Source organism: Equus quagga, chromosome 11, assembly GCF_021613505.1.
Source record: "Equus quagga isolate Etosha38 chromosome 11, UCLA_HA_Equagga_1.0, whole genome shotgun sequence".
Classification (NCBI taxonomy): Eukaryota; Metazoa; Chordata; class Mammalia; order Perissodactyla; family Equidae; genus Equus; species Equus quagga.
The window spans coordinates 69,284,419-69,304,240 of record NC_060277.1 but is presented as its reverse complement, the minus strand read 5'-3'; the positions used below and the strand labels follow the sequence as shown (position 1 = coordinate 69,304,240).

The following is a 19,822-nucleotide window of genomic DNA, read 5'->3' as shown; positions in this document are numbered from 1 at the left end:
TCACAATACTCCTAGGACTAGAGTGGAAAGTAGTATGTGTTCTCTTAAAATTAAAAAAAAAAAGAATCGAGACCCATCACTAACTAATATGATCATTGTTTTCAACAGCTGAGGTGACTTAAAGGTATTTGTTTAAAGGAAAATATAAGAACCAAATAAACCACATTATTTGGATTCTGGCCAAGTACAGGAAAACATTCTTAAAATATTTTAGAAGCCTCTGGTTTTAGAGTGCACATCACTTTTTAACGGCATTATAGGTACTGTCACTTCACTGCTTTATGTATTCACCCTTCATTGACACTAAAGATTCTACATGGCTTACTCATTTCCACAAATTAAGCACCTGTTTCTTATAACATTGTGGTGTTAATGAAATAGGGTCTCAGGAAGGAGAGAGTGGGACATAAGACAAACAAATATTAAGAGATCTGAATGACAGTCTCAGTTCTGCCAATGACTCACTGGGTGACCCTGGATCGGTTCTCTTCTTAACTCTTAAAATATTCAGTACAGATAATTCCTAAGATCCCTTCCAAGGAAAACATTTTGTTACCATATCAATTTGCTGCTACTGATTTAATAGAGATGACATTAGTGATTATGCCAAAGACTATATAATTACAAGTATTCACAGGAAACCTGGTACTTGCCTATCAGTTCTATGGAGGTTTAAGTAAGTCTAAAATATGGTTCTTCAAGGATCTAAAAACAAACGTGTATTTTGGAAAAGCAAATTTTTGCAGGACGAGAATGGCCTTTAGAATATGAGTTTTTCCAGTATATGTTATTCTCCTCCCACATTTGTCAGGCTCCCACACTGGATTCAGAAGGTGCTGTGCAAAAAGCCACTTGTCGGTAAAACAGAATGGTTTTCACTGCCACTCCCTTGATTGCTACATCCCTTTTCCCTTAAACTGTTCTGGAGCCTGATCAGGAAGCTCCAGAGAGCAGGCGATCCAGCGTCAGGCAAGGGCACAAATGTCTGTACTACAACAAGCAAAGGCATCTGGGCTTGTCCAGTTCTTCACAGCAAGGACGGCCTACTCTAGGCTTTCCACACCTCTAGTAACGATTAGAGAGATTCGTAGCCATCTCCCGGAGTGAACAGGCTGGAAGCGTCCCATGTGGGTCCCGGCACCCCATGCTCCCATTCTTGGAACCTGCGGATCCTATGGGTTCCTGCCCGGCCTCTCCAAAGACACCGCCCACCCCTTCACGCCCTTGGGGGGGACCGCCCTGCCCCCGCCGTCGCCAGCCAGCTCTGACCTCCTCGAACTGCTCGCCCGAGCAGCCAGCGCCGCGAGCCTCCAGCAGCTCCCGGAACTGATCCAGGGTGACGGACTCTTCGCCGCGGCCCAGCCGCTCTTCCAGCCAGCGCAACAGAGCGCCGTGGTGCCTAGACACCAGAGACTCGAAGGGCGGAGCGGGCCGCAGCGCAGCCGCCGCCTCTCGCAGCCGGGCTGGCTCCAGCAGCGCCGCGGCGGGCGGCAGCGCCGGGGCCGCGGGGCCCGGGCCGGGAATCGTGCCCGAATCCGCGACCCAGTCCTGGTGCGGGCCCCAGCCCTCACCCCCGGCGGCTCCCGCTTCGTCTTCACTGCTGTGACTCGAAGCATTCCCCATGGGGTCTCCGTCTCGGGCGCCCGGCTCTGCAGCCGCCGCCGCCGCCTCCCCGCCTCGACCTGTCAACCTCCCACTGCACCCGGCGGGCGGGGACTGGGAGGGGACGACGGCGGCGGCTGTGGCTTCCGGCTTCCTCGCCGTCAAGTGAGGACTGCTGTCGCAAAGGCGCCGTCAAGCGGACTCTACCAGCTGTCGTGAGAGCTAGCCGAGGACACCCTCAGCAAAGGGTGGAGCCTTGATTTCCAAGAGGGCGCGTCTGTCATGACGTCTGCATCATCCCGCAGCCTCCTTTGCCACCATCTTTGTTGGGGGCGGACGAACTGCAATCCAAGGAGGCCTTTCGCTGTTCATTTTCGCGGCGTCCCTCCATGTTCAATAGCTATGCTGAAAAAGTAGGAGGACGAGTCGGCGCCAGGGAGTGAACTTTTCACCAAGACTTTTTCCTTTCAATCCTCTGATGTCCCCTTAGTGACAGGAGTACATAGGCGTCGCGATGGTGACGTCACGGCTGCGTTTCCGCCGTGTTAGTTATGGATAGAGAGGCGGCAACTTCGGAAGAGCGGAGGGCTGCGGCTGGATCGATGCTGAGGCTCGGCGGGCGTGGGCTCCTGCTGGGCCTGGCCGCGGCGGCGGCGGCGGTGATGGCAGCGCGGCTGATGGGCTGGTGGAGTCCCCGCGCTGGCCTTCGCCTTTTCATCCCGGAGGAGCTGGCCCGCTACCGCGGCGGCCCTGGGGACCCGGGCCTCTACTTGGCGTTGCTCGGCCGCGTCTACGATGTGTCCTCTGGCCGGAGGCACTACGAACCTGGGGCCCACTATAGCGGCTTCGCAGGTATCAGTGAGGCGGCTCACGCCTCTTCCAGCTCCGACGCGGGCCTGTAGCCGCCTGCGGGTCGTTGGTTCATTCATTCATCATTCATTCATCTGTTTTTTTCCTCCCCACATTCATCAGAGTAGTCTGGGGGCCAGGCTCAGCTGCACCATCCTTCTGGTCTGTTTGACTTGGGCAGACTAAGGCCAACTCTTAGCGGCCTCTACCCTCCCTGTCGTTCCCCACCGCTTTTCGTGACTTAGGTTCGAGAAACACGTCTCCTGCCTCTGTTGATAATTACCCATCGCCCACCAGGAGAAGCCCCCGATACCTGCTTGTGCCAGACTGCATGGGTCTCGGGGCACAGAGATGAATGAGACCCTCTCCCTGCCCTCAGTGTTCTTCTGATTCCAATCAACTCTTGAATATGTCCCCATCCGAAGTCACCCTCCCCCCCGCACACACAGCAAGTTTCCCCTAAAAGTAGTGGTTCTTACTTCTAGTACGGTTGCATTTGTCTGCCTTCCTTTAAAAAGAAGAGGAGGCTAGAGCGCAGGGAAGGGCTCTGTTCACTTTTACAGTCCTTCAGTACTTAGAACAAAGCTGTGCGTAGGTTAGGACTCAACATTTGTCAAGTGACGTTTGCTCTGCTGTCCTTATTTTACAACTGAGGGGACTGCTGGATATGCTTGGCCTAAAGCCCTCACAACTAAGTACTGACAGGACTTGGACCGGGACCACGAGCCGGTTACTTTTAGAGATGTTGCCTTACCAGCCCAGAGGAACGACCAAGCCTCAGATTAAAAAAGAAAAAACAAATGCCAAGCAAGCTTAAGAGTAGTGACTGGGCTGATATTAAATAAGCATTTTGCACTGATGAGGGGAATCGGAAAGCTGCCTCTGGTGCTTAAATACAAGTGACTTCCCTGTCTCTAGGGAGAACTTCAGAAATAGAAGCATAGGCAGAGAAGGAATTAAGTTCAGTCGGTGTTGCCGGGCTCCTCAGTCCAGCAGGAGAAGGGACTTACCCAGGGCTACACAGTCAGTGAGCAACGCAGCTGGGACTGGCATCAAGGGTTTTATTTACCTGCCAGGTGAGGGCACTTTTTGGTGCGCTGTCCTGCCACACCCTGATGCAGCTGTCAGTTTTATGCACAAGTATGTGCATAAACTCCATTTCTGATGTGATTTTTCTTTCACAATCTGCTCTACTGTCTGTTCCTTTGTGCCCAATATTCATTCAACATCCATTTCTTGACCACTCCCATGTAGCCTGCCTTGTGCCAGGTGCTGAGGTCTCAGATTATAATATGCGCCCCACCGCCCACACAGTCTAGCAGGGAAGCAGATATGTTCATTTATTCATTTGTTCATTCAGTCAATGTTTTTATTATTTTTTATTAAGATATAATTCACATAATATAAAATCCACCCTTTTAAAGTGTACAATTCAGTGGTTTTTAATATAATCAGAAATTTGTGCAAACATCATTATCTAATTCTAGAACATTTTTATCAAACCAAAAAGAAACCCCATATCCATTAGCATCACTCCCCATTCTTTCCTCTCCCCCGCCCCTGGCAACCACTATCTACTTTCTATCTTTAAAGATTTGCCTATCCTGGCCATTTCATATAAATGGAATCTTACATGTGGCTGTTTGTGTCTGGCTTCTTTCACTTAGCATAACGTTTTCAAGGTTCATCCATGGTCTACGGGCATATATCACTACTCCATTCCTTTTTATGGCCAAGTAATATTTTATTGTATAGATAACCACATTTTGTTTATTCATCATTTGTTGGACATTTGGCTTGTTTCCACTTTTTCCCTATTATGAATAATGCTACCGTGAACATTTGTGTACAAGTTTTTGTGTGGACATATGTTTTCAGTTCTCTTGGGTATACACTTAATGGAATTGCTGGGTCATATGATAACTCTGTGTTTAACTTTTTGAGAAACTGCCAAATTGTTTTCTAAAGTGGCTGCACCGTTGTACTTCCCCATCATTAATGTATTAGAGTTCCATCATTAATGTATTAGAGTTCCAATTTCTCCACATCCTCACCAAACTTCTTATTGTCTTTGTGTGTGTGTGTTTTTAAGATTGGCACCTGAGCTAACATCTGTTGCCGATCTTTTCTTCTTCTTCTTCTCCTTCTTCTCCTTCTTCTCCTTCTTCTCCTTCTTCTCCTTCTTCTCCTTCTTCTTCTCCTTCTCCTCCTTCTCCTCCTTCTCCTTCTCCTTCTCCTTCTCCTTCTCCTTCTCCTCCTTCTCCTCCTTCTCCTCCTTCTCCTTCTCCTTCTCCTCCTTCTCCTTCTCCTTCTCCTCCTTCTCCTTCTCCTCCTTCTCCTCCTCCTTCTCCTTCTCCTCCTTCTCCTCCTTCTCCTTCTCCTTCTCCTCCTTCTCCTTCTCCTCCTTCTCCTTCTCCTCCTTCTCCTTCTCCTCCTTCTCCTTCTTCTCCTTCTTCTTCTCCTTCTCCTTCTTCTCCTTCTCCTTCTTCTCCTCCTTCTCCTCCTCCTTCTCCTCCTTCTCCTCCTTCTCCTCCTTCTCCTCCTTCTCCTCCTTCTTCTCCTTCTTCTTCTTCTTCTTCTCCTCCCCAAAGCCCCCCAGTACATAGTTGTATATTCTAGTTGTGAGCACCTCTGGTGTGCTATGTGGGACGCCGCCTCAGCATGGCCTGACAAACGGTGCCATGTCCGTACCCAGGATCTGAACCCATGAAACCCTGGGCCACTGAAGCACGCGAACTTAACCACTCAGCCATGGGGCCGGCCCTTGTGTGTGTCTTTTTGATTACAGCTATTTCAGTGGGTTTGAAGTGGTGGCTCATTGTAGTTTTGATTATTTGCATTTCTCTAATAACTAATGATGTCGAGCATCTTTTCATGAGCTTGTTGACCATTTGTATACCCTCCTTGGAGAAATGTCTATTCAAATCCTTTGTCCATTTTTCAGTTGGGTTGTTTGTCTTTTTATGGTTGAGTTGTGAGAGTTCTTTATATATTCTGTATACTAGACCCTGATCAGATATATGATTTGCAAATATTTTTCTCCTATTCTGTAGGCTCTTTCCACTTTCTTGATAGTGATCGTTAATGCACAAAATCTTAAAATTTTGATCAAGTCCAATTTTTTTTTTGGTTGCTTGTGATTTTGGTGTCCTCAGAAACTACTGCCTAATTCAAGGTCACTAAGATTATACCTATGTTTTCTTCTAAGAGTTTTATAGTTTTAGCTCATACATTCAGGTCATTGATCTATTTTGAGTTAATTTTATCTATGGTGTGAGGTATGGGTCCAGTTTCGTTCTTTTCCATGTGGCTATTCAGTTGTCCAAGCACCAGTGTTGAAGACTATTCTTTCCCTCACTGAATTGTCTTGGCACCCCTTACTGTAATTGTAATTGTAAATATATGTATTGTAATTGTAAATATATGGGTTTCATTCAGTTGATGTTTATTGAGAATTTACTAAATATCAGGCACCACCAGACACTGGGAAATCAATACTAAAGGAGTTTGATGTGTTCTCTTTCCTGATGAAACTTGCAGACTAGTAGAAAAGATAGACATTAGTTATCACATAAACAATCAATGAATTATTTTTGTAACAGGTGTCAAACGGAAAACATATTGGTATTACCAGAGGTCCTAACGTAGTAGGGGAGGAAGGGGGAAAGGAAGGAAGCACAGTGGCAAGGCAAGCTTGGTGGTGGCTGGTGCAGGGCCCTGAATGGCATGTTAGGGAATTTGGACATTATCATAGGGCAAAAGGAAGCCACTGATATTTAAGCAAGGGAATGACATGATCAATTTGTGTTTAAACTATCAGTCTAAGTGTTATATGGAAAATAGATGAGTGGGGAAAGAGTGAATGTAGGGAGACCTCCTATGGGTTTACTGTCATAGTGCAGATGAGAGATGATGGCAGCTTGAGCTTGCTTAGTGGTAGATGGAGAAGGGTAGACTGACACAAAAACTATTTAGGTAGAAATTGTAGGACTTCGGGACTGATTGGATGCGAGGGATGAAGGAGGCATCCAGGACTGCATTTCTGGATTGAGCAACTGGTTGATGCTTACTGAGACAGGGAATACTGGAACAGATGCAGGTTTCTTGGGGCTGGGGGTACTGGTGACCATTAGTTCAGCTGGACATTTTGAACTTGTGATATCTGTAAAACATTTAAGTGATGTTGAGTAGACAATTGGATATACAGGTCTGGAGCTCAAGAGAAGTCTGAGCTAAAGATACAATTTGGCCGTCTTTAGCATGAAGGTAGTATTTGAAACCACAGGAGTGGATAAGGTTGTCAAGTGGAGGGTGTGGATGGACCAGAGAAGGTGGACAAGAACTGATCCCTGAGGCTGACAGAAAATGAACAATCAGAGGTAGGAGGAAAACCAAGAGTGGAGTGTCATGGGGGCCAAGGGACGTGGTCAGCTGTGGGAAATGTTGCTGAAAGTAAGTGAAAGAATGTGATCGATGCCAAAATGTGTGTTCAGGATCCAGGAGCATCTGTCACCGATTAGGGGGCATTAGCTATGCTTGCAGGGAGTGAGGGTTTTCAGGAGATGTTTCTCAGAACATAGATTCTTAAGTTGGCACAGTGTCGGTGGTTTAGAAGTTAATCTATCGGAAACATCTCTCCCGCAGGCCGAGACGCATCCAGAGCGTTTGTGACTGGGGACTACTCTGCAGCAGGCCTCGTGGATGATGTATCTGACTTGTCATTTTCTGAGATGCTGACACTTCAGAATTGGCTTTCATTCTATGAGAAGAATTACGAATTCGTTGGTAGGTATTCCACAGGTCATGCCATAGATTTCATGTAGTTGTCTTGCAATTTTTTTAACGGGCTAGAATTCTTTGGGGATTGGACTCAAGGTTAAAATCTGAAAACTACCCATTAGTTTTTCACCTTAAACTCTGGTTGTTAGTGTGGCAGTGAGCACCAGAAGGAAATGGCTGGGACACTTGTTTCCCTCACTCTTAATCTTGAGATAGGATTGCCTGGCCATTTACGTTGTCCTCTGTTACCCGAGAGCCAGTGGTTGCCTGTGCCACCCTTGAACAACCGGCTCCAGGAGGACAGCTTCCCTGTCTTGCTGTGTTCCAGGCATCTAGCCTCAGCAAACAGTCAGGAAGGCTTGAAGCCTGAGTGTGTGTGCAGTTTTGACAAATACCCTTTTATTTTGTCCTCTAAGGAGAAAAACATTAGCCTGTGTCCTGAATTAGCCTGAATGAATTGTCTCCCAGGTGGAAGTTAGCTAATCAAATCTTTGTTAAGGCCAGTTGTGTAGGGCACTGCACTTGCTCTGGTGGGACGTGAGGAAACTCCCCTTTTAAATGAGAAGACACCTAACGGTGTCCTAAAGAAATGTTAGACACTAAGCATCCCACTGGGATGTTTGGGGCCCTCTTTTCCATCTCCTGCAGCCCTGACCTCTCACTGGAGCCCCACTTGGACACAGCTAACTTCCGGAGGAACATCAGTGTCCCTTCGCCGTTGGAAGAGGTCTAAACTGGAAGAGTTCTTTTTCTGCCCCTAATGCCTCTGAATGTCTGCTTCTGTCATTACTACTTGTGTCACCTTTTCTAAGAACTTGGCATTTTTACTAGTTCCTCTGTTCCCTCCACATCCAACTGGCTAATGCTTTTTTCGTAACATCTAAAGTTCTTTCTGTTTCCAATCTCCCCTACACCCACCATTGTTGGCCCTTGTCATTCCAACCTGTGGCACCTAGTCTGCCCCAGGTCATTCGTGCGACCAGCACCACGACTGCCAGTGAAGGAACTGACCTCTCTCCATCTGCCCTTGAGAAGGCTTGCTTCTCTCTTTTTCCCATGAGGTTGCCAAACCAAGGTTGAGACATTACCGAGTTAATAAGGAAAAGAAAACCCAACACAAAAGAATAAGAATGGAGTCCTGTGAGTGGGCAAAGGATGCCAGACCAAACATGTCTTACTGATATTTGGGGAGCAAACTAGTGTGTTGGGTGAAATGAGTGAACTGGTCTTGTTTGAACAATGCTAATGTATGTGTTTGGGGGTGGGCGGGGGGCAAATGGTTGGAAATGCTCCAGAGGGATTTTAGTTAAAGTCAGGATACATATGAATACAGTAGTCCCCCCTTAGCCATGGGGCATTCCAAGACCCCCCAGTGGGTGCCTGAAACCACGGATAATACCAAACCCTATAAATACTACATTTTCCCCTATACATACATATTTGAAGTGTGACAGCAAAACTAGCATGAATTTCTTTTTCCTTCTTCACAATTCCATGGATAGATCTGTTCCTACAGTCGATCTGAGCAACCTTAGCATACGATTTTTTTTCTTTCCTTATTAAGTCTAGAACTTTTACCTTTTCACTTAAAGGAAGCATTTTATGGCTTCTCTTTGGCATATCTGAATTGCTAGCCTCCCTACTCTTGTACTTTGGGGCCATTATTAAGTAAAATTAAGGTTACTTGAACACAAGCGCTGCGATACCCAACAGTCGATCATGCTAACCGACGCCTACTAAGTGACTAACAGGCAGGTAGCGTGTACAGTGTGGATACAGTGGACAAAGGGGTGATTCACATCAGGGGTGGGATGGAGTGAGACAGTGTGAGGTTTCATCACACTACTCAGAACAGCACGCAATTTAAAACTTATGAATGGTTTATTTCTGGAATTTTCCATGTAGTATTTTCAGAGTGTGGTTGGCCACAAGTAACTGAAACCATGGAAAGAAAAACCATAGATAAAGGGGAACTACTGTGTGTACTATGGGTAAGCTACCGTCTGGTCCTCAAGGGAGCCAGGGATGAGTCGAGCGCAGTTCCTGCCCTGTTAGCTCACTCTGGAGGAGGGGGGCTGTGTTCGTTTCTTTCAGGGCGCCAGAGACCCTCAGGACACGTCAGAGGATTAAGGTTTATTATATGGGTACACACTGAAGTGAAGACAACCAGGAAGCCATCTTGGCAGCCACATGGCCAGGGCTCAAGGGAAAAAGAGATGTCTTTTGTAGTGTTCCGGATACAGCGTTGGCTTGGAGACCCAGCCAACGCTGACCACCATTCTCACCACACAGCTTCTGCAACTCTTTCTCTGTTGCCTGTACTACTACTGCCCTCTCTTTGGTCTCACGTCTACAACCCAGCAAGACAGGCTTGTCACCATGCATACAGGGACCCTCTATAGGAGAAAGTTTTGTGCCAGGCCAACTCATAGACTGTAGGCTTGGGACAGGGGCCCTGAGGCCTTCATTTGTTCTAACGAGCATTTAAAATGAATGCTCTGTACTAAGCTGTTTTGAGCACTGGGCCTCACTGATGGGGGAGATATATCATAACCAAGTAAAGAGATCAGACAGTTCCAGATAGGGCTGTGAATAAAAGGAAACGAATCTGATGCATGTTTGGGGGTGTGCGGCACCTTCGAGCAGGCGGTCAGGGAGGATTCTTGGAGGAGACGACAGTTAAGCTGAGACCTGGAAGGTGAGCAGGAGCCAAGTGTACAGAGATCTGGGAGAAGAGTTTTTCAGGCTGAAGGAACAGGAGTGCTGGGGTGGCGGCAGCTAAGCATGGTCACGGAATAGAAAGGAAGCCCGAGTGCTGGAGCCTAATGAGGGAGGAAGTGGCTCCAGAAGAGCTGAAGAAGCAAACTGAAGTCAGATGGCTGTAGCGTCTTGGAGGCCTTGATAAGAAGTGTGTATTTCATCCATGTGCTTTTGGAAGCCATTGAGGGTTCAAACCAGGCATGGAGGTGACATCATAGAATTCAGGTTTTTAGGGGCCGGCCCGGTGGCGCAGCAGTTAAGTGCACATGTTCCGCTTGGGCGGCCCGGGGTTCACGGGTTCAGATCCCGGGTGCGGACATGGCACTGCTTGGCAAGCCATGCTGTGGTAGGTGTCCCACATATAAAGTAGAGGAAGATGGGCACGGAGGTTAGCTCAGGGCAGTCTTCCTCAGAAAAAAGAGGAGGATTGGCAGATGTTAGCTCAGGGCTAATCTTCCTCGGGGTAAAAAAAAGGTTTCTGTTTTTTAAAAGCCCCCCCCCCCCCCCCCCCCGAGCTGCTTTGTGGAGACAGAACTGTAGGAAGGCACGAGCTGAAGTAGAGACCAATCGGGAGGCAACTGCTGTAATCCATGGTTTGGGTTAGGGTGGCAGCAGTGGAAATAGAAAGGAGGGGACAGAGTCAGGGTGTCTCAAAGGTCGGACTGACAAGATTTGCTAATGGACTAGACGTGGACACAGGGATGGGTACAGGTGGATGTGAAGGAGTCTGAGAGAGCCCAGGCTCCTGATCCAGGTACCACAGACCCAAGTGATGTAAAGAGAACTGGAAAAGTCAGCATAGGGCATCGGACTTGAGAGGATGAACTGAATCTTAGACACACCGAATGGAAGCGCCCCTGGAACCTAAGCTAGGTGGTTCTCGGGGCCTGCGCAGGTTGGACAGACCAGCTGGGGCGGGTGTGCACTGCTGCCTCCACCACTTGATCAAACCTGGAAGTGACTGCTGCTGCTTCTTTTGCCCCGGGCCAGGTGCTGCCTGGGAGGGCCATGTGCCCTCGGGACTTGGAGATGAAAGTCCCCGCACCTAAGGTGCACTGATCTGTTTTTGGCTCTGGCCTGTAGGCTTGCTGACCACTTGCAGGCTGCTGCCACATCTTAGACCTTTACAAACTCTGACAGCGATTTTAAACTAAACCCGGTTGCCACTCAGTGTGTCCACCGAAGGACTGAGCCAGAGGAGAGTGGTGGAGAGCATGAGCTTGGGGCCAGACCCACTTAGCAGCTCTGTAGATTTCCCCGAGTTATTAATCTCCAGGCTCTCTCCTGTGAATGTACGGGAGCAGTGATTTCTCCCTCGGAGGATTAACAAAATATTGGTAAAGTGCTAGCGTAGCACCTGACACTGAGTAAACGCTCAATAAGTGACCTATTTATAGTTAATATTAGACAAAATAAGTCATCTTGGGAGGAATTGAGCCACGAAAATGTTACCCAATAAGCCATTCATTCGTCAAACACTTATTGAGCACCTACTGTGTGCCCCAAGCACTGTGGAGCACCATCAATGAATCGCACATGGTTCCCCTCTCAGGGAACTGATTCTACAGGTGAGAAAGATTTTATGATTTCCGTGCTGGAGGACTCTGCACTAGAACAGGGCTGCTTCTCTCTGGAGTCTTGTCCCTCCAGTACGAGTTCTTGCTAAGTCAGCACCAGCAGGCTCCTGTAGAGCCCCGAAGTCAGCAACCCCGGAACCTGAGCTTTACTACAACCGCTTCAGACACTAAGCATCTGTTCTCTCACTGTTGCTCTGACGTCAGCTTTCCTGTCACCGCAGGACGGGTGATAGGAAGGTTCTACGGAGAGGATGGGCTGCCTACCCCAGAACTGACCCGGGTAGAAGCCATGATCACCAAAGGCTTGGAGGCCCATCAAGAGGAACTGAAAGAGAAGCAGAAGTTCCCACCATGCAATGCCGAGTGGAGCTCAGCCAAGGGCAGCCGGCTCTGGTGTTCCCCAAACAGGTAAACACTTCTGCCCCTGCCCGCCTCTCTCCCTCAAACTGCTGGGCCGTCCTGTCTGTGTTATGCAGTGAAGCAGTGAATTCACTGTTGACCCAGGGGAACTTTTTCAAAATACCTGTACTCTGAGATAGTGATTCTTAACTTTGGCTACATGTTAGAATTTAAAAAATTACTCCTGGTGGGACCTCACTCCAGACAACGGGATGAGAACATTAGGATTGATATCTGGGCATCTCTCTCGCTCTCTCTTTTTGTTTTTTAATTCCCCAAAGACTGCTGGAGAAACCCTGGCCTGGGAACCAGAAGGCACAAGTACCATTTCTTGTTTGCTTTGGCCTGTCCATCCACCCAAGGGCCTCAGTTTCCTATTTGTCAGCACAAAGCTTTCCTGCCTACAGGAGAGGGATGGGGAGGTGCGTGGGGCCTTGCAGTGATGCCCTGAGGTGCTGTCTTAAAAACATTGCATAGTCTGAGTAATTCAGGGAAGTACAGGCTACATGGAGAAGCCCTTCCCCGTAAGAATAAAGTGAGGTGAGCCAGACTAGAACAGGGCTTATTCCAGGTCGCTTTGGGGAAGCTGGAGAAAAATATTTTTTTCCTGCTTTAATCATGCCAGCGTGGACTCAAATGCAGCTCAAGTCCCTCAAATCTCCTTTAGCTCTGGTAAGGGAAAAAAGAAGCCAGACTGGACAAGCCACCTGGGCCTCAAAGTAAGGGCCCAGCTCTCACTGCGGAGGGGCAAGGAAACCTGCTGTGAGTAGCGGAGAAGGGCCACTTCCCTAAGGCTAAGCTCTGAGAACCCACCCTTCTGAAGGGAGAGGCCAGCAAACAGCCAAAGCCACCAGCTGTCTCTAGGCCCGGCCACTGTATCCAGCACACATTTCCTCCGCCTCCATTCAGGGGAGCAGGGGCGAAGGGAGCGGGAAGGAAAGCCCCTTCTCTCCTGGCCACGAGTTTTGAAGAGACACAGCTTCTCCAGTGTCGTCGTGTCTCCAGAAAGAAGGAGGCTATGAGAACCTGGCCTGCCCATTTCAGGGGGTGGAGCTAGGACAAAGGTGGGCCTTGCTGGGACACAAGGCTGAATGCAGGTGGCCTCAGAGAGCACTGGTCCTCCATAGGAGGGTACCTGGAGGCCTGTGTGCCTTTAGATGCTTGACTTCGCTCCCTTGAGAGCCTACCTCTACCCACCCTGCCCCCTACAAGCCACCCCCACCCCCAGTCTTTGTAACCCCTTCTGGCTTTCATGACTGTGTTGCTTAGGCTCTGCTTTCCCCACAGTGCTGTTCCAGACCCACCCAGTGAGTTTGGCCCCGTCTCTATGCCTTAGCCCAATGTGTTGTGTTCTACTCACACACATGGTTCTCCCTTTAGACTCGGAAAAATGAGGAGTCCCGAAGGCAGGGACTGGGTGTGGAGCAAGAATGACTGATCATGGGATGGATGGCTGGAAGGAGGGAGGGAGGCAATTCAGTGCCTGACAGCGTTGTTCTTGGGAAAGTGGGAAGGTTTCTAACTGGGTGGCAGAGTTTCTCTGACAATAAGTGATCCTGGTCCCAGACAATGGAACCTATATGGGGCATCAATTCCAAGAGTCTCATTTTCCTTTTGCAAGGCCTGTGAGTCCATGGGAGACTGAACTCGGTATCCTAAGATGAGTTAGGACCTTCTGCCCAGGATAGGAGCCTGCTCCTCCATCTCTGAAGCCTGGCAACATCAAGGACTGGGCCTGCGCAAGGGAAAGGACAGCTGAAACTACCCCTATGCCAAGGGCCTCCCAGAGCAGGCTGACCCACCGGGCCTTGGCTTGTTGCCTCAGTTGCCCACCCCACCCAAGTGCCCCAGACCCCAACATCAAGTTGCAGCCCTGCACGGGATGTAGTGGGGAAGCGAGAAGAGAATCAGACCCAGACACTGCTTTTGAGAAGCTCACAGGCCAGTGGGGGATAGCCTTTCACAGGTGTTATCACCAATGCAGGGAAGTGGTGCTGCCTCCTAGGAAGGCACAGGGTGTGGGCGAAGGGAGCTGGAGGAAGTCAGGAGAGAGCATGAAGGTTCATGGGTGGAACCCTGCAGACCACCGCCTTAGAAAAACGCCAAGAAGGGAAGTGGCATGGCTTCTACTTTTCACAAGGCTTGGCTCACTGCTTCCTCCTCTCCCCTTCCCAGAAAGACTCGTGAGTTCATGTTTTTAAGAAGCCCTCTTTCCTTCTATCCTTAGTGGAGGTGTGAGCAGAGACTGGATTGGCGTCCCCAGGAAGCTGTACAGGCCAGGTGCCAAGGAGCCCCACTGCGTGTGTGTGAGAACAACTGGCCCCCCTAGTGACCAGACAACAGACAACCCTATACATAGAAATCGTGGGGACTTGGACCACCCCAACTTGGGGGAATACACAGGCTGCCCACCCCTAGCCATCACATGCTCCTTCCCACTCTAAGCTGATGCCCTGTATGTTGATAACACACAGAGAACCCGGCCTAGAACCCTCAGAGGCCCTTGACTCACGTGCCCTAGGATGTTCCTGACATACAACAAGAGGGCCTGGAAACACTCTGATCATGCTCTGCAAATGTGACTCATGCCCCCACCATGGGCTCACCATTCTGTGACTGAGGCTAGAGCCTGGCAACCTGCCTAGTACTGGTCAGCCTGTTTTTGCCACTGTCTGCCTAGATCCACTTGCCGTTCTTCAGAGCCCTCAGATATTAATGGGCACGAATATGACCAACTCGAAACTAACTGGGCAGACAAGCAAAAGGGCTCTGAACTCCCACAGCTTCATTCCCAGACTCCCAGGCTGCCTGGATCACCTGCCTATAACTCCTGACCTGGTCACGGCATCAGGGGCACTGGCAAAAAGGGACTTTGTCCCTTTACAACTCAGAAACAAGAGCTGCATAAATTCACAGCATCAACAGACCTCTGTTCCGTGTTCCTCACTGGCTAAACTTGTGACCCCTAACTTTTATAAGCTTTCTTATATGTAAGACCTCAACCCTAAGGCAAACTTGAATTTACAACCAAAAGTCACACAGAGTTGATTGAACCTGCGCCAAGACAGTGAGAAGTGACGATAAAATAGGAGAGTCTAATTCTGGAAATGGAAATGCTTTTGCTTAGATCCAGCAAATCCAGATACCTCTGAACAAAGCAACAATTTGAAGCTAGGATATTGTTTCTCTTTTAAACACTTAAAATTAGGTGTGGTGTGTTTTCAAAGGGAGAGGTCTGCATTTTGAGCAAAAGGTAGTTTCACAGCTCTCACAAGAGGACTGGCTAATGCAGCGTCCAATCTGGGCAAGCCTGCACACGCCAGGACACACAGCCTTGGCCTAGCGGTGCTGGGCTCGCACCTTTTCCAGTGGATCCTGTGTCCAAGGTCACCTGTAATCTCCTACACTTGACAAACTGCATGCCCATGACCTCTTGGATTCTTAAGTAGTTGGAGGCAGGAGTATTCCTCCTTTACAGATAAGGAGATGCAGACAGTCCATGTCTCTCCTCTGAGCCTTCCCCTCAGCTGCTGTTCCCGGCCCCTCAACTCTTATCCTAGAAATTCTCTATCCTTCTTCCTTTCTCCTTTTTTCTCTCCTTTATCATTCATCTCACTAAATAGCTTTCCAGATTCACTGACTGGAAAATGGAGGCTGCCCCCACTTCACTTGCAGACTCATAGCTCCCTGCCCTGTGGCCACAGTGTTCCTGACGCCTGGACTTGACTCTTGCCTCCTTTGCCACCCCAAGATCTCCTCACCTGCCCTTCTAGTACATGTGACCTCTCCCTGCCTCCTGGCTCTTCCCCCTAAGCAAGCATTAAACAGCTCACTTCCCTCACATCATAAATACACTCTCCCTCAACGCCACATTCCTCCGGAGCACCCTATCTACGTCCTGTCACGGCTAAGCTTTTTGAAAATGCTGTGCATACTCACCATCTTTGCTCCTCAGCCCCATTTACTGGGCAGCACAGCTGCCTGGCTTCTGCCCTTCTCTGCTCAACAGCAGGATAAACTCTGTGTTGGCAAAGCCCACGGCCACACTCAGTTATCACCTACCTGGACCTGTCACAGTCGAGGCCTCCACAGAACCCTCCCTTGCCTTTTCTCCCTCAGGCCTTTCCTTCTCAGTCTCCTTGAAAGCCGCCTCTCCTCTGTGAACTCCTTCCCACCAGCTCTCCTCACACCAGCTTAGACCACCAAATCTGTGTCCAGTCCAGGCGGCTTTCCTGGCATTTTGGTGGGCACCTCCAACTCCACACTTCTGGCGTTCAGTCTTCACCTGCTCCCTCGTGATTCTTCTAGTTCCCCTGGTGATGGTTCCGCCTGGCAACATCCTGGCAATCATCCACAACGCCTTCCTCTCCTGTTCCCTTCTCCCGTCCAGTCCCCAAGTTTTGGCCATTCTACCTGCTTATTCTCTCCTCCCTATTCCCTCTTGTCTGTCCCCAGCACTCCTCCTCTGGTTTAGGCTGTCATTTCCCACCCAGATTGTTGCAGGAATGGAACTGCACTCCCTCCTTCCAGTCCACCCCCCCGCCCCCCCGCCAGCTATGTTTGCCATCAGGGCATTCCCCACTTAAGCCTCCTCAGTGGCTCCCCATTTCTGTAAGGAGCAAGTGCTCACTCTTCAGCAGCGCGGCACACGAGGTCCTTCTACGGTCATCTCCTCTCAGCGTCTGTCTCTCCCGCCACAGCCCCAGGCGCCGCTCCCTCCAGCCTCCATCTCACTGCATTATGCCTCCATCTCACTGCATTATGCCTCCACGGCCCTCAGCCAGGCTGGCCCTTCTGCCTGCAATGACCCCTCTTCCTCCGCTCAACGTGTCCACCTCTCTTCTCTTCAAAACTCAGCCCAATCAGCACCTCTTGGGAACCTTCGTTAATCGCTGGCCCGCCAGTTGGGTTTAGATGCACTTCTCCCTAGGTCCCCGTAACACCCTGTGTTTGCGTCTAAAATAGCAAAGATCACAGTGTTCTGTGACCACGAATTTCCTGTCAGCCTCTTGCACTGGACTGCAGACCCTTTGAGGACAGGAACCAAGAGGCATTGAGCTGTGTACCCCCATATCCACTGTACTAGCACGTGCTAAGTGCGCAGTTAGTTCTTATTTTGGAGATGAGGCAACCAAGGCCCAAAGAACTTAATAAGGACACAAATCAATGGAGCTGAGCCTAGAACTCAAGATTCTCGTCCAGATTCACAGTGCTATTTTCAACTCCTTCATAGTTCAGTGTGTCTCTGCCCTCCCTGGAGCAGGAGCAAACAGAAAGGAGAGCTGAAATGAGGACCTTGTTCCAAGTTCCACCCAGCCGTTGAACTCGGTGCCTGAGGCATCCCTGGTAACTGGCAGCAGCCCTCAGCTCCAGGCTAACTGGGACCTAGTCACTGTCACTGCTCTGGTTCTTAGTCACTCAACAGATATTTACCAAGCACCTGTGTGCCATGGGGCAGGGGCTGGGGGAAGGCGAGGCCGCTGACCTCAAGGAGCTTACAGTATGGCAGAGGAAACCCCTGGTGGGAGCACTCAGAGGCCATTCCTGGGGTAGGAATGCAGGGATAGTCTGGGGCCAGGTCCAGAGATGTTCAGACCTTTCCAAAAACAGGCTGAAAAAGAAAAGGAGCAAAACAAGGCCCACTTACTGTCATCCCAGCCAAGTATGGACTTGGGAGGCTCCTAGAGGGGCCTCATCTGACTGATACGAGACCCTTGAACTGCAGGACACAGTGCAGGACGCACTCAGCCAGCCCCAGCAGGTTGCTCACCGCCTTGCTCAATGAGAATTCATTTCCTCTTTGACGCCAACCACTTACTTCATAGTAAAAAGCCTCTTCACATCGGGGCAGTGGGTGAATCTTCAAAAGGATTCAGCAAGAGTAGGTTTAATGGTCATTTTAATGGTCCGAAGAGGTCAGCCATGAGAAGCTAGTGGTTACTGGAGGAATGCCTCTAGTTTCTCCCTCCAGTAGAAGTGGCTCTGGGCAAAACTATGGAGGAGGAAGGCAGCCCTCTCTGATGGAAGCCACAGAAAGTTCAGCTTGGGCAGTTAAGACTGGCAGTTAAGGCTGGCAGAGGGAAATGAAGCAAACTAGTATGTGTTGGGCAATTATGCTGGGCAGGACCTTCACCTCTTCTCATTTAACCTCTATGCCAGCCTTGAGAGGGTCTCATTTTATGGTCCAGAAAAGGGCATAAATCTCCTCCCCCACATCTTCTACTGGTTACAACAGACATCGCACAACAGAGCTGAGCTTTTATCCCACGTCTGCTCTCTCTGCCGTACATACCAGAGTTCAGTGTTAAAGCTAAGGCCGGGCAGCTGCCCTCCATCATGCCGAAGGAAACTGTAACATCTGCCTTTTCATTCTGAGATTCCTTTTTCTATAAACACAGAACTAAGAGCAAAGAGCCTGGGAGTTTTTGCTCACAGCTCAACTGTACAGCAAAGGGAGCCGTATCAGACCACCACACCCATCCCTTGCTGCTTGGCTCCAGGACAAGCTGTGATCTGAAAGACATACCCTATGAACAGGCTGGAGATGTGTCTGTTCACAATCTGTGGGAGGCTGGCCCGGTGGTGCAGTGGTTAAGTTTGCACTTTCCGCTTCTCGGCAGCCTGGGGTTTGCTGGTTCGGATCCCGGGTGCAGACATAGCACCGCTTGGCAAGCCATGCTGTGGTAGGCGTCCCACATAGAAAGTAGTAGAGGAAGATGGGCATGGATGTTAGCTGAGGACCAGGCTTCCTCAGCAAAAAGAGGAGGACTGGCAGTAGTTAGCTCAGGGCTAATCTTCCTCAAAAGGAAAAAAAAATCTGTGGTGCCCCTCAGAGGAGGAGGATGACCTTGGGCTGACCCCCCGCCCTTGAGAGTACTTCCTACTACCAAAGCCCCCAGATTCCTGCAAGGAGGCAGCAGACATTGCCCCCGCGAGCCCTCATGGGAGGGGACTCTTGGTGTGCACATGAGGATCTGTGTACTTGCATGAGAGGAAGGACATATTACTGAGCAGCTTCCTCAAGGCAACCCTGTGAGCTAGGAAGGACCTCGGTCACTTCCATCTTACAGATATAGAAACGAAGGCACAGAAATTATGAAACTTGCCCAGTACTGTCACCTGATCAATGACGGAGCAGAGCTAAAACCCAGTGCTGTTCTCTGGCTGGGCAAAAACATGTGAGTCGATGCATGCCTGGTTCCTGTTTGTACTCACATTATGACGTATGATGACCTGTGTTCACCTCAAGGACGGCTATTAAGATTACTTGGGATTATGATGTGGAAGCACTTAACGGTGCCTATTATTTGTGAGAAAAGCCCCCAGAGAATGAGATCTGTCACCACAGTCAGTCTGAACTGGGGGTAAGCGAAGTGGAAGACAGGTAAAGAAAGGGAAGGTTAGTTGAAGGGTGTGCGGCCAGGTGAGCTACTAGACTGTACGATTTGTCCAGGGCCTTCACGGCACCATCTGCAAGCCCTGAAAACCTGCCTTAGTCACCACTGCCACCCGCAATGCCAGTCCTCCCTTCAGACTGCGGCCAGCAGAACACTCCCCAGGGGCGGATCCTCTTGAGTTGCTCCTTAATAATGGAGTCCAGGAGGGAATTTCCAGCGTCCGCTGGAGAGCTTCTGTGGGGTCGGGTGACTGGGACTGTGCAGCTGTGGTCACAGGCATTGCCATGAGCTGAAGTCTGGGCCAAGAGCACAGTCAATCCAGGCAGCTGGTCATTATGCCCCAAAGAGCTACTTTTTGACTACTGTCAACAATATGTTTCTGAAAAGTGTTGGAAATTCAAACTTTCCTAGAAGGTAGCTGTTAAAGAAATTTATTCACATATTGGAAGTTTAAAATAT

At 49.5% G+C, this 19,822-nt stretch overlaps 2 protein-coding genes across 4 annotated transcripts in view; one reads left to right on the top strand and one right to left on the bottom strand.

Moving 5' to 3' along the window:
* ZZEF1 (zinc finger ZZ-type and EF-hand domain containing 1) overlaps window positions 1–1,700 on the bottom strand; it is a 112,619-nt gene extending 110,919 nt beyond the window's left edge. For both annotated transcript variants that reach the window (XM_046674520.1, XM_046674521.1), the window contains exon 1: window positions 1,270–1,700. In XM_046674520.1, coding sequence (XP_046530476.1) covers window positions 1,270–1,623 — 354 coding nt within the window. In that variant the 5' untranslated portion in view covers window positions 1,624–1,700. The remainder of the gene's footprint in view (window positions 1–1,269) is intronic.
* A 292-nt stretch (window positions 1,701–1,992) lies between these two features.
* LOC124246286 (neuferricin) overlaps window positions 1,993–19,822 on the top strand; it is a 37,172-nt gene continuing 19,342 nt past the window's right edge. The window contains exons 1-4 of one of the 2 annotated variants that reach the window (XM_046674258.1): window positions 1,993–2,454; window positions 7,096–7,236; window positions 11,789–11,975; window positions 14,194–18,607. In XM_046674258.1, coding sequence (XP_046530214.1) covers window positions 2,154–2,454; window positions 7,096–7,236; window positions 11,789–11,975; window positions 14,194–14,410 — 846 coding nt within the window. In that variant the 5' untranslated portion in view covers window positions 1,993–2,153 and the 3' untranslated portion in view covers window positions 14,411–18,607. Of the gene's footprint in view, window positions 2,455–7,095; window positions 7,237–11,788; window positions 11,976–14,193; window positions 18,608–19,822 lie in introns of those variants that run through there. The other variant, XM_046674259.1, reaches the window with a different exon arrangement.